The sequence below is a fragment of the Ruditapes philippinarum genome, unplaced genomic scaffold (assembly GCF_026571515.1).
Source record: "Ruditapes philippinarum isolate M1 unplaced genomic scaffold, ASM2657151v2 ctg7193_1_1_1_1, whole genome shotgun sequence".
NCBI lineage: Eukaryota > Metazoa > Mollusca > Bivalvia > Venerida > Veneridae > Ruditapes > Ruditapes philippinarum.
This window is the reverse complement of record NW_026858210.1, coordinates 46,519-58,271: the sequence shown is the minus strand read 5'-3', so window position 1 is coordinate 58,271 and position 11,753 is coordinate 46,519. Positions and strand designations below refer to the sequence as shown.

The window sequence follows — 11,753 nt, the reverse complement described above, 5'->3', positions numbered from 1 at the left end:
TTTTAAAAAATAAATAATGTCTTCCCAGGGGGGCCTTTTTTTTGGGGGGTTTTTTTTTTTTTTTTTAAAATTAAAAATTTTTTTTTTTTGGGGGGTTTTTTTTTTAAAAAAAATTTTAAAAAAAATTTTTTTAAAAAAAAAAAAAAAACTTCCCCGGTTTAAAAAAAAAAGAAATAAATAATGTCTTCCCCCTTTTTTAAACCCGGGGTTTTTTTTAAAAAAAAATTTTTTTTTTTTTTTAAAAAAGGAAAATTTTTTCCCCCCCCTTTTTTTTTTGGGAAAAAAAAAACCGGGAGGTTTTTTAAAAAAAAACCCCCGGGGTTTTTTTTTTAAAGGAAAAAAAGGTTTTTTTCCGGGGAAAAAAAAAACCCCGAAAAGGTTTAAAAAAAAAAAAAAAGGGCCCCGGGTTTTCCGGGTTTTTTAAAAAGGGAAAATTTAAAAAATTTTAAACCCTTTGGGGGGAAAAAACCAAAAAGGGGAAAAAAAAGGGGGGAAAAAAAAAAAAAAAAAAAAGGGGGAAATTAAAAATTAAACTTCTAAATTAATGTCTTCCTCAGCAACCTCCTGTGTTGAATTCAATCAACACAAACATGCATGTTAAATAGAAAGAAAAGATTTAACATCCACTTACAGGCATCATAGCTTTCGGCCCACTCTCCATGCCTCGTTGAGGACTTTAATTCTCTCCACATCGTTCAGCATATCTGTACAAGATCTCCTACTGCCGAACTGGTGGAGTGGCGTGTCGAGCCCTACTCCACGTGGGCTCCGAGGTTAGTGCCGTTCTCGCTAGTAGCCGAGTTTGTACTACTAGGCGTGCTCACTTTGGTCAATACAGCCGGGTTAAACGTCCATCTAAAATGATATAAAAGTACTTTGAAGGAATGGTAGACATTATATAATTCTATACACATTTTTTATTTCGAGTTTTGAAAAAATATTAATTGACCAGGGAGTTTTCTCAGCTCAGACTCACATCTCAGGTACTGTAAGTAATTGGTAAGAAATATGCGCACAATAAACACTGGCCAATAAAAATCCAGAAATTTGAGACAGAGCTCAGAAAATAGTTTTATAAACATGAGGCCTGATAAAGACAGTAGATTCCTCTTTGAGCATTATTTCAGATAGGAATGAGTACCTAAGTGGAACCATCCGCCATTCAATAAACCAGCCTATATGGCATCCCTGGGCAGTGGCAAGATTCAAGTACACAACTAAATGCTGCAAATGATTTGTAGCAAGCAACTTTAATCAAATGACAACTGAAAGCCAAAGTTTACAAAAATATCTATGTACCATTCAAATTATCACACATAAAACTCTCTTTTTTTTCTTCTAAAAAAAAAATCAGACCTGCAATTTTTTATATGAGACTATTTGAACTTACTTAACCTTCATGAGGTCTTAGATTTTTTAAACTCTTAAATAACATAGATAATGTAAGGGAGGTAATACTTCTTAATAAATTGACACATCTTATTTCTTTTAAATTCTGAAATATTGCTTATAAACTGTCCATTTTAATCTTCGAAGATATCATCGCAAAATATTTAAAGCAGCACGCCTCCAGATTTATGTTAGTTTTCATGAAAATTTTGGAAATGTATTTATTTGAGTAAAATATTTTGAGGTGAAAAAATAAGGAAATTTACATATTGCCATCGGCACTTACAATCCAAGAAAATTACTAAAAGGGGTCAACATATGCAATAAAGCCCTTACTGCATTAGTAACCCAGTAGAAATATGGTGATAAAATACTGCACATTAAATAACATGTAAAATATTAATTGGATCTTATATGTTTTTACCTTTCTTAAAATTTTAGAACATTTTTCTCAAAATTGTTTTTCTTGAAATATTTTGGCTCATCTGGAGGCGTGCAGCTTTAAGTTCATCAAGTACACTTTATTCTTTTGTAGAAGGGAAGACCTACTTAGGTTTATTTCTATGAAGTTTGGTCAAAATCCACATTGTGGTTTAGGAGTACATGTTCTTTAAAAGAATTGCAGATAATGGTAGTTGACAAGCACATATAAAGACGAAGAGTTTTGTAAGCTTCAGCTGAGAGGGAAATTATTTCCTCTACATCTCAGAAAAAGATAGTAGAATACTGCCTCATATTTACATCTGAGGAAAGGACAGCCAAATATATTGGCTTAAAATTTGCAGAAAAACAACAATTGATACTGCCAACCTGTGATACAAGAATGATTGTCTCACCTATTTCCACTAGAATATGATACAACAATATCATGATCTTCATCAATACCAACCACTGTCCCAGTCTGTCCTAAACACTGTAATATATGATAAAATTTAGTTATACAATATACTAGGTAAAGAGGTTTTTTTAGTATTTATTGGAAAACTTAATTTTACCAACAGTTATTTTCCTACAAATTTGTCCCAAGTTTTGTTTTGTTTGTTTTTACTTAAATTTTTTTTTACGACAGCAGATACAATGACAGTATTCGTACTGTGTTTACCTGTAGTATCTAGAGTATTAAACATAACATCTTCTCCGTGTATTCAATTAAATGCCTCTTTTACTTTAAAAAAAAAGACTGTATAGCAATTATCAGTATTTTCAGACATCAAATATGAGCAAGAAAGCAAACTTACTTCAAACATTCCATCTGCCCATCCACCATGACCATGTTGGAGAGACTGAACTATTTCAAAGTCTAAATCTACATTAACCTGGTCACCAATAGCCAGACCACCAGGACCTGACCTTGACCCTGGACCTTGTTCACCTGTAAGTATAGTGATTCAATGATATTAAAGGGACTCAACTGAGGTTTTTTTGACATGAAGTAAGTAAGTAAGTAAGTAAAGTCTTTATTTACTGAGGCTACACATTTGGTTTCCCAATCTTCCATGTGGGCCTCAAAACATAAATATACATAAAATATACATAATTTACATAATGGTTATACAGCAAAATTTTCAAATAACATACATGAAGACAAAAATGCATAATATATACATGAAAACACAACAAAAACAATGTACATTCAAACAAAATACATATTCAAAACACAATGCATGTACATATATTACTTAATACTTAATCTATGCAAGACCAAGGTACTTATGTGAAATTCCAACTGATATAGGAAGCTTGGAATTTTCTAATAGTTTCAGATTTACGAATAGAATGAGGGATATTGTTCCATAGTTTAGGGCCTGAATATGTCAGAGATGAAGGGACTGGAAATAATTTTCCAAGATAAATGTTCCATTTGATGTAGGTCTAGACAAATAACCTGTGTGCAAAATTTCAGATCATTCGCTTACTCCATTTTTTCAGAACAATTATTCTAATTTTGAAAATGTCCCAAAATTGAAAACCATTTTTGACTCAATTCAGGCTTAGAATAGCACACAAAAAAACATTTTCAATAAATTTCCATGTATATTTCTTGATTATGGTTTACATATCTTTCTGTTTTGAGTGCCAACGTTGATCAATGTAAGAAATTCAAATGTTATCTTTTAAGGCTTTTGGACCTCAGTGGAGTCCCTTTAAAGGAGCTCCACTGAGACCTAAAAAGCTTCAAAACATAGAATTTGAAATTCTTACAAAAATCAAGAGGGAAAAAAAATATGCAAAGTTTGAACAATAACAAACATGCTCAGAAAGAAATTGAAAATCATTTTTGTGAGATTCTTCACCCGATTTGAGTGAAAAGCATTGTAACACTTTTCATTTTGGGTCATTTTGCACAATATTGAAGACGATTCTGGAAAAACAGATAGAAAGAATGATCTGAAAATTTGCACACAATTTATTAGTCCAGCCCTTCACTAAATAATGCAGAAATCTCAGAAAAATATTTCTATTTGTGTCATGTCAAAAATATTCTCAGTAGAGTCCCTTTAACAAACATGCTTTAAGATTTTAATATATTTTAAGTATTTGAAACATAATGCCTCTTATTCCCATAAAATAGCTATTGATATTAACTATTTTAACATGGTTTCCACCACTTTCTAATTACAAAACCTTTTAAATGTGTTAAAAATATATATGGTCTTTAGAAAAGAACGTGGACATGTAGTGCATTGTCAAACATCAAGTACACTACTGCTTGGTGAATGTTGTTCAACAATTTTCAAAATATCTAAAAATTCTTTTTCTAAGAGTATTGTCATTGGCTTTTTTGTCAATTTTTAATCAAAAGAATGAAAGATGTTTGAACATAACTAATGCTATACAACAGTTTCTTTTGCAAAAGAGCTCAAAATGTTTAATCACATCAACTTAATATCAGTGGCAGAAAAGTGGCATACGAATGACTCATTTGCACATAGTATGCACGGTCGTGCCATGCCATTTTTGCAAACTGTAAATAGTGGACAGGAATGGATAAGCTTCAAATATCAATATTAATTTTGAAAGTATTGCTGTATGATATTACACAGTACAAATTCAGGTGTGCAGTAAAGTAGATGGGTTAAACAAATACATATATATGTATTTCTTTATATTTTCAAGGAAAGTAATGAACAGAATATTAAAGGGACTCAACCAAGGTTTTTTGGCATGACCCGGCTGGAAATAAATTTTCGGAATTAATGTTCCATTTGTTAAAATGATATAAGTCTTGACAAATAACTTTTGTGCAAAAATTTCATCTCGTTTGCTCACTTTTTTTCAGAATCATTATTCTAATCATGAAAAATAACCCTGAATTGAAGACTTTTCACTCTAATTGGGCTATTAATACCAGACAAATAAGATTTTAAATTTATTAGAGTATATTTCCTAATTCTCTTTTACATATCTTTCTATTCACATGTTCCTCTTTATGTCTTTTTTATTCTTTTGGACATAAGTGGAGCTACTTTAATTTTGTATGGATTCCATATAAAATTAATATTAACCTTCCTTTCTGATATTACTGTTATGCTTAGAACTTGAATAATAAAATTTCACAAGTTGCTGAAATGAACTTGAAAATAGTACATACCTAAACATGGTAAATGATCTCGGTACACTGTCCCACCTTTGGCATCTGTAACAACCTTGAGGTCTGACTGTAAAATCACATAATGATATACAATATAAAACAATATACAACTATCTAAGTAGTGATGTGGGGACTATGACTTGTATATAAAACATAAAAAAACAGCCGCTAGCTGGTAGTATCAACTTTTGATGTGCATGGCACAACATACATAATTAAACAAGATATGTTTGTAAAACATGTATGCCCCCTATCAGCAGCCAATTATTCATGTGATAAGGTAATTATGCATGACTTCTGACCCAGTGATCAAACAATTAATAAGGGTTATCAAGTATCTACTGGTCATGACCTTGACCTTTGACCCCTTGACCCAAAACTCAATAGGGGTCATCTGCTGGTCAAGACAAATCATCATACAAAGTTTGAAGTTCCTAGGCCTAAGCGTTTTTACTTAATTGATCAGAAACCGTTTTTACTTACAAGGTCAATGTGACCTTGACCTTTGACCCTTGACCCCAAAATCAATAGGGGTCATTTGCTGGTCATGACTAATCACCATGCCAAGTTTGAAGTTCCTAGGCCTAAGGGTTCTTTTATTATTGATCCGAAACCCTTTTAACATACAAGGTCAATGTGACCTTGACCTTTGACCCCAAAATCAATAGGGGTCATCTGCTGATCATGACAATCACTATGCCAAGTTTGAAGTTCCTAGGCCGAAGTGTTCTTTAGTTATTGATCAGAAACCGTTTTTACTTACAAGGTCAATGTGACCTTGACCTTTGACCCCTTGATCCCAAAATCGAAAGGGGTAATCTGCTGGTCATGAACAATCACCATACCAAGTTTGAAGTTCCTAGGCCTAAGTGCCGTTCTTAAGTTATTGATCAGAAACCGTTTTTACTTACAAGGTCGATGTGACCTTGACCTTTGACCCCTTGACCCAAAAACTCAATAGGGGTCATCTGCTGGTCACCACCAATCATCATACAAAGTTTGAAGTTCCTAGGCCTAAGCGTTTTTTAGTTAATTGATCGGAAAAACCGTTTTTACCTACAAGGTCAATGTTACATGACCTTTGACCCCTTGACCCTAAAAACAATAGGTCATCTGCTGGTCATGACCAATCACCATACCAAGTTTGAAGTTCCTAGGCCTAAGGTTCTTAAGTTATTGATCGGAAAGCATTTTTACCTACAAGGTCAATGTGACCTTTCCCTTTGACCCCTTAACCCCAAAATCAGTAGGGGTCATCTGCTGGTCATGACCAATCACCATACCAAGTTTGAAGTTCCTAGGCCTAAGGGTTCTTTAGTTATTGATCGAAAACTGCTTTTACCTAAGAGGTCAATGTGACCTTGACCTTTGACCCCTTTGACCCCAAAATCAATAGGGGTCATCTACTGATCATGACCAATCACCATACCAAGTTTGAAGTTCCTAGGCCTAAGGGTTCTTTAGTTATTGATCCGAAACTGTTTTTACCTAAGAGGTCAATGTGACCTTGACCTTTGACCCCTTGACCCCAAAATCAATAGGGGTCATCTACTGATCATGACCAATCACCATATCAAGTTGTAGTCCCTAGGCCTAAGGGTTCTTTCGTTATTGATCGGAAACCGTTTTTACCTACAAGGTCAATGTGACCTTGACCTTTGACCCCTTAACTCCAAATCAATAGGGGTCATCTACTGATCATGACCAATCACCATATCAAGTTTGAAGTCCCTAGGCCTAAGGGTTCTTTCGTTATTGATCGGAAACCGTTTTTACCTACAAGGTCAATGTGACCTTGACCTTTGACCACTTAACCCCAAAATCAATAGGGGTCATCTGCTGGTCATAAACCAATCACCATACCAAGTTTGAAGTTCCTAGGCCTAAGGGTTCTTTTGTTATTGATCGGAAACCGTTTTTTACCTAAGAGGTCAATGTGACCTTGACCTTTGACCCCTTGACCCCAAAATCAAATAGGGGTCATCTACTGATCATGACCAAATCACCATACCAAAGTTTGAAGTTCCTAGGCCTTAAGTTCTTTACTTATTGATCGGAAACCGTTTTTTGCTTACAAGGTCAATGTGACCTTGACCTTTGACCCCTTGACCCCAAAATCAATAGGGTCATCTACTGATCATGACAAATCACCATACCAAGTTTGAAGTTCCTAGGCCTTAAGGTTCTTTAGTTATTGATCGGAAACCGTTTTTGCTTACAAGGTCAATGTGACCTTGACCTTTGACCCCTTGACCCCAAAATCAATAGGGGTCATCTACTTGTCATGACCAATCACCATACCAAGTTTGAAGTTCCTAGGCCTTAAGGTTCTTTAGTTATTGATCGGAAACCGTTTTTGCTTACAAGGTCAATGTGACCTTGACCTTTGACCCCTTGACCCCAAAATCAATAGGGGTCATCTACTTGTCATGACCAATCACCATACCAAGTTTGAAGTTCCTAGGCCTAAGGGTTCTTTAGTTATCACTCGGAAACCATTTGGTCTACGGACCGACGGACCGACAGACCGACGGACCGACAAGTGCAAAGCAATATACCCCCTTTTCTTCGAAATGGGGGCATAATAAAAATTCCTATCTTACTTGCAACATATTTTTACAGTTATATCTGGAGTTTTCACAAAAGATTTTCTTTTGATATCTAACACACAATATGACATGGATAAAGAAAACAGAATAAAAGTTTATAAAACATTCCTGAACATAATATTCAACTGCTACTTACTAGGTTTATCCCCCCAAAGACTACTTGTGCAACATGCTTTCTAAAAATTTGCAGCTAGCATTCTTCCAATAGTTCTTATAATATTGGTAGCTAGATTTTTGTATTTTTATATTGAAATCCCTTAAAATTTGAATGAACTGTTCCAAATTCACAGCAGGATAAATCCATTATGAAAATTCAGCAAGGTAAGCCTTAAGATTAATCAGATATAAACAGTATACATGTATATGATTTTAACTGATCATTTTAAATAATAACTGAAAGTACATGTTTAAAAAACTTTTCCAGGCCTTTGCAAAGTTAACATATACATTTGAGCCACGTCACGACAAAACCAACATAGTGCAACTGCGACCAGCATGGATCCAGACCAGTCTGTGCATCCGCGCAGTCTGATCAGGATCCATGCTGTTCGCTATCAGACCCTATAACAAGTAAAGAAACTGATAGCGAACAGCATGGATCCTGATCAGACTGCGCGGATGCGCAGGCTGGTCTGGATCCATGCTGGTCGCAAACCCATTATGTTGGTTTTGTCATGACACAGCTCATTTGTATGATACCTACCATTCCCTCAAAGCCCACTCTATAGAGATTCTTGGCTACATTGTCCCACAGCACATATGCTGCACTTCTTGGACTTGCTGCACTCCAGTCCTGAAAAGCAAAATTATTTTAACTTAATTCATTTAAATGATTTCGTTTTTGTCAGAGTCAATATCTACATACATGTATATATTTATGTACATTGAATGTTAGTGCCTTTTTTCATTTCTGATGAAGACATATTAAATCAAAACTAGCAGAATGTGTGGTCTAGATGTTTTACAATATTGTATTATTGTAATACTTTAATTCTTTAGTCTATATTGGCCATGTGCATGTATTTTTACTTACAAAGGGCTGATATCTCTTAAGTAATATGTGGCAAGAAATCAGCCTCTACACCAACATTTTTAGTGTTTTTTTTTCTATAATAACTTCCAGTAATGGTCATTAATTCTAATGAACTTAATAGTTAATCTTGATCAAGTCACATGTTGAAAATTCATTGTCAGAAGTCATTTAACTAATTTTTTTAATAAATAAGACGCACTGATGTATAACTTAAGTTATAAATGGTTCAATATTTCATGAAACCTAACTGTTCTATGTACAATAAATGCCTGTAATTTGGTTACTTTTCTCAGTTTTCATGAAATCTATGTATGTCTTACTGTCTTTATTTCTGTTACCTGACAAAGATTTCATTTAATCTAAGTATGTCTTTATTTTTGCTAATTTATGCAGATTTCATAAATCTATGATGCCTAAATTTCAGATACTTTACCAAGATTTCATTAAATCTATGTACATATATGCCTGTATTTCTGTTACTTTACCCAGATGTCATTAAATATATAATTTATATATAAACCTGTATTTCAATTACTTTACACCTATGTCTAGGTATTCCTGTTAATTTACCAAATATTTCATGAACTACCTGGATTTCTGTGACTTTGCCCCGCCTTCCATTCCCGCCATCTTGGTCCTCCCATTGCCAATCTACACCTCGAATAACTCTTGCACCAGGGAAAATTCCTCGAACTGTGATCTTTTTACTTTTGCGTCTCGAGTCAACACATATCCTGTTAAACAAAAATATTCTACTTATAAAATCATATAAAGCAAAAAAATAATTCATCTTGTATTTTAGTAATGGATGCTTGGTTTTATATACATGTATGTGAACTAACATTTCCTATTGAATTAATTATATATCTTATTTATGAATTGTTTATAGTTTAAAGTTTCTTATAAGTCCAACGGTGGCCAGTTGTTGTAATTTGTTAAATGTATTTTTCCTATATTGTTAATAACACAATCATGTCACTCTAATAAAAACCTACCTACCAACTTTACAGCTCCAGGCCTCCAGATGAATAACCATTACTCCAAAGATTAACATTAGAAAACATATATTTTCTTTAAAAATTTAAATTTCTAGCCTATTAGGGGCAAAACTTTTAAAGAATAAAAGTAAACCCTTTTATTTTTGGGTTTTTGATCCTGTAAAAACGATGTCGAAAAAATTTATTTTTGTCCGCATGGGAGCACACAGAAAAACAGATCATTTAATTTGGGACATTCACCCCTTTCCCGGTTTTTCCAAATTTTTGGTTTCTGCTACAAATATTAAAACATTGTTTCCCCTTTGTTTCTTGGTACCTATATAAATAAAGAGAGGGTTTTTTTCAAAGAAATTATAATAACATTTTCAATGACTGTTTTCATTGGATGTTGCTTTAATAGCAATACATTTTTTACATTAAAATTTTTTTTGATTTTAATTTTTTAAAACAAAATTTTTTTCCCAAAATTTAAAATAAAATATTTTGGACGAATTTGTAGGAAAATGTTTCAATTTAAAACATAGGTCACTAACATTTTAGTACTAGTAAGACAGTGTTGCAGCGTATTGTTTACCTAAAAGATAAACAAAATCCTGCAAGAGTAAATTAAATGCGAAATATAATGCAATGAGTATTCATAAAAAAAATCTCCCTTCCAAAAAATCAATGATATCCAGTTTTAATAAATTTACCGACTGTTAAATCTGTATAATGTGTATTTGTGCAACTGCTTTTCAATGAGTATTAAAGACGCTGCTTAGACTTTTAACTAGATGCTCACAGACATTTACTTGTGGTCCTGCTGTGTATTAATTTATGCATGTAAATTTGCATGGTTGGTGTGGGGTTGCATGCAGTTACTAACAAATATGGCAAGACTGATTCTGGGTGTAAGATTTTAAACATAACAAGTATCTCATAAATTATGCTCAATTCATAGCAATGTTTACATCGCCGAATTGCAGAGGCACTTTGTTCGATGGAGCTGCATATCATGTCACATAAATGTGTTAATTGCAGCCAATTATCGGCAGTTACTGTTATCATCAATTTAGTTCTAAGTTATGTCAAGGATTTCAGTTATTGACAAAAGCTGTGTGATACGAAAAGTTCTGTACATGCGGTAAGTTCTGTACATGTGGTAAATAGAAATGCGCCACAAAATTGATTTTGCTATGATGTTCAAACTCGGCAAAGTTCAGAAAGCTTAGGTGACTTAGTCAGGCTCTAATTAAGCTATTTTTCAAAGATTAATATGCGATATTTTACCACACACACTTGAAAACTGTGCAATTTTGTCAATTTCTTAGGGAGAATATCGCGAAAGCGCGGTGTTAGCAGTCAAACATTTAATACCTGTAGGTGCACTATCAAGAATTCTTAGATCATAGGCGCCTGCACATCTATAGTTAGCTGCTGTCCCGTTGTCCCATACAACTACAACCTCTTCTGGGCTTTCAAAGTTTCTTACAGTGCCAATATGACCCTCTCCCCCATCCTGTTTACCCCACTTCCAGTCAGGACCCCGGATAACCCTTGCTCCGACTCCCTCCATCATATTCACCCGAACCACACGGTTCGAACCTGCCGCAGCAGGTTCCATTACGTTTAAATCCAGCTTGAAAGGCTTTAAATATGATTCAGGAAGAGAAAAACTACAAAAATGTGTAAAGTGACATTTCTCATGACAGGATGGTTATTGTTGTCTCGTCGAATATCGTGTTTCGCGAGAAGTCTGCTCGATTTTCTTTGTAAAATATTTAAGTCATCGAACTAAATTACGCGGTAGTTGTTATCCTGACAAATTATTCCTAAAAAAATATGAAAGTTAGTTAACTTTAAAAAAAAGTCTCGACGAAGGGGCACCTGAGGTAGCAAAGCCTGAAAATTACCATGACTCACCTGTCTTGGTGCTACATAGAACTGAATGACAGACTAATCTCCCCCTTTCATGAAGGTTCTTCCCAAAACCATTTCCTCCCCTGACAGAAAATGCAGACGACAGTATAATCTCTACCCCCCCCCCCCCCCCTCCCCACTCCCTGAAAAAAATATGGTTTAAGCATATTTATTTAAGCTCGATTGCGAAACAAGTTCTTGCAATTTATATTAATCACTTTCGAGTTGGATTA

General features: G+C 34.2%; 1 protein-coding gene across 1 annotated transcript; it reads right to left on the bottom strand.

Annotated features, from left to right (window-relative positions):
* Nucleotides 1–752: 752 nt before the first annotated feature.
* LOC132752494 (E3 ubiquitin-protein ligase MIB1-like) lies at nt 753–11,224 on the bottom strand. Its single transcript, XM_060742822.1, has 8 exons — nt 10,978–11,224; nt 10,196–10,214; nt 9,213–9,357; nt 8,294–8,383; nt 4,982–5,048; nt 2,628–2,761; nt 2,226–2,302; nt 753–855 (listed from the first exon to the last, which is right to left on the bottom strand). The coding sequence occupies exons 1-8, from the start codon at nt 11,222–11,224 to the stop codon at nt 753–755; spliced, it is 882 nt and encodes a 293-aa protein (XP_060598805.1).
* Nucleotides 11,225–11,753: the final 529 nt, after the last annotated feature.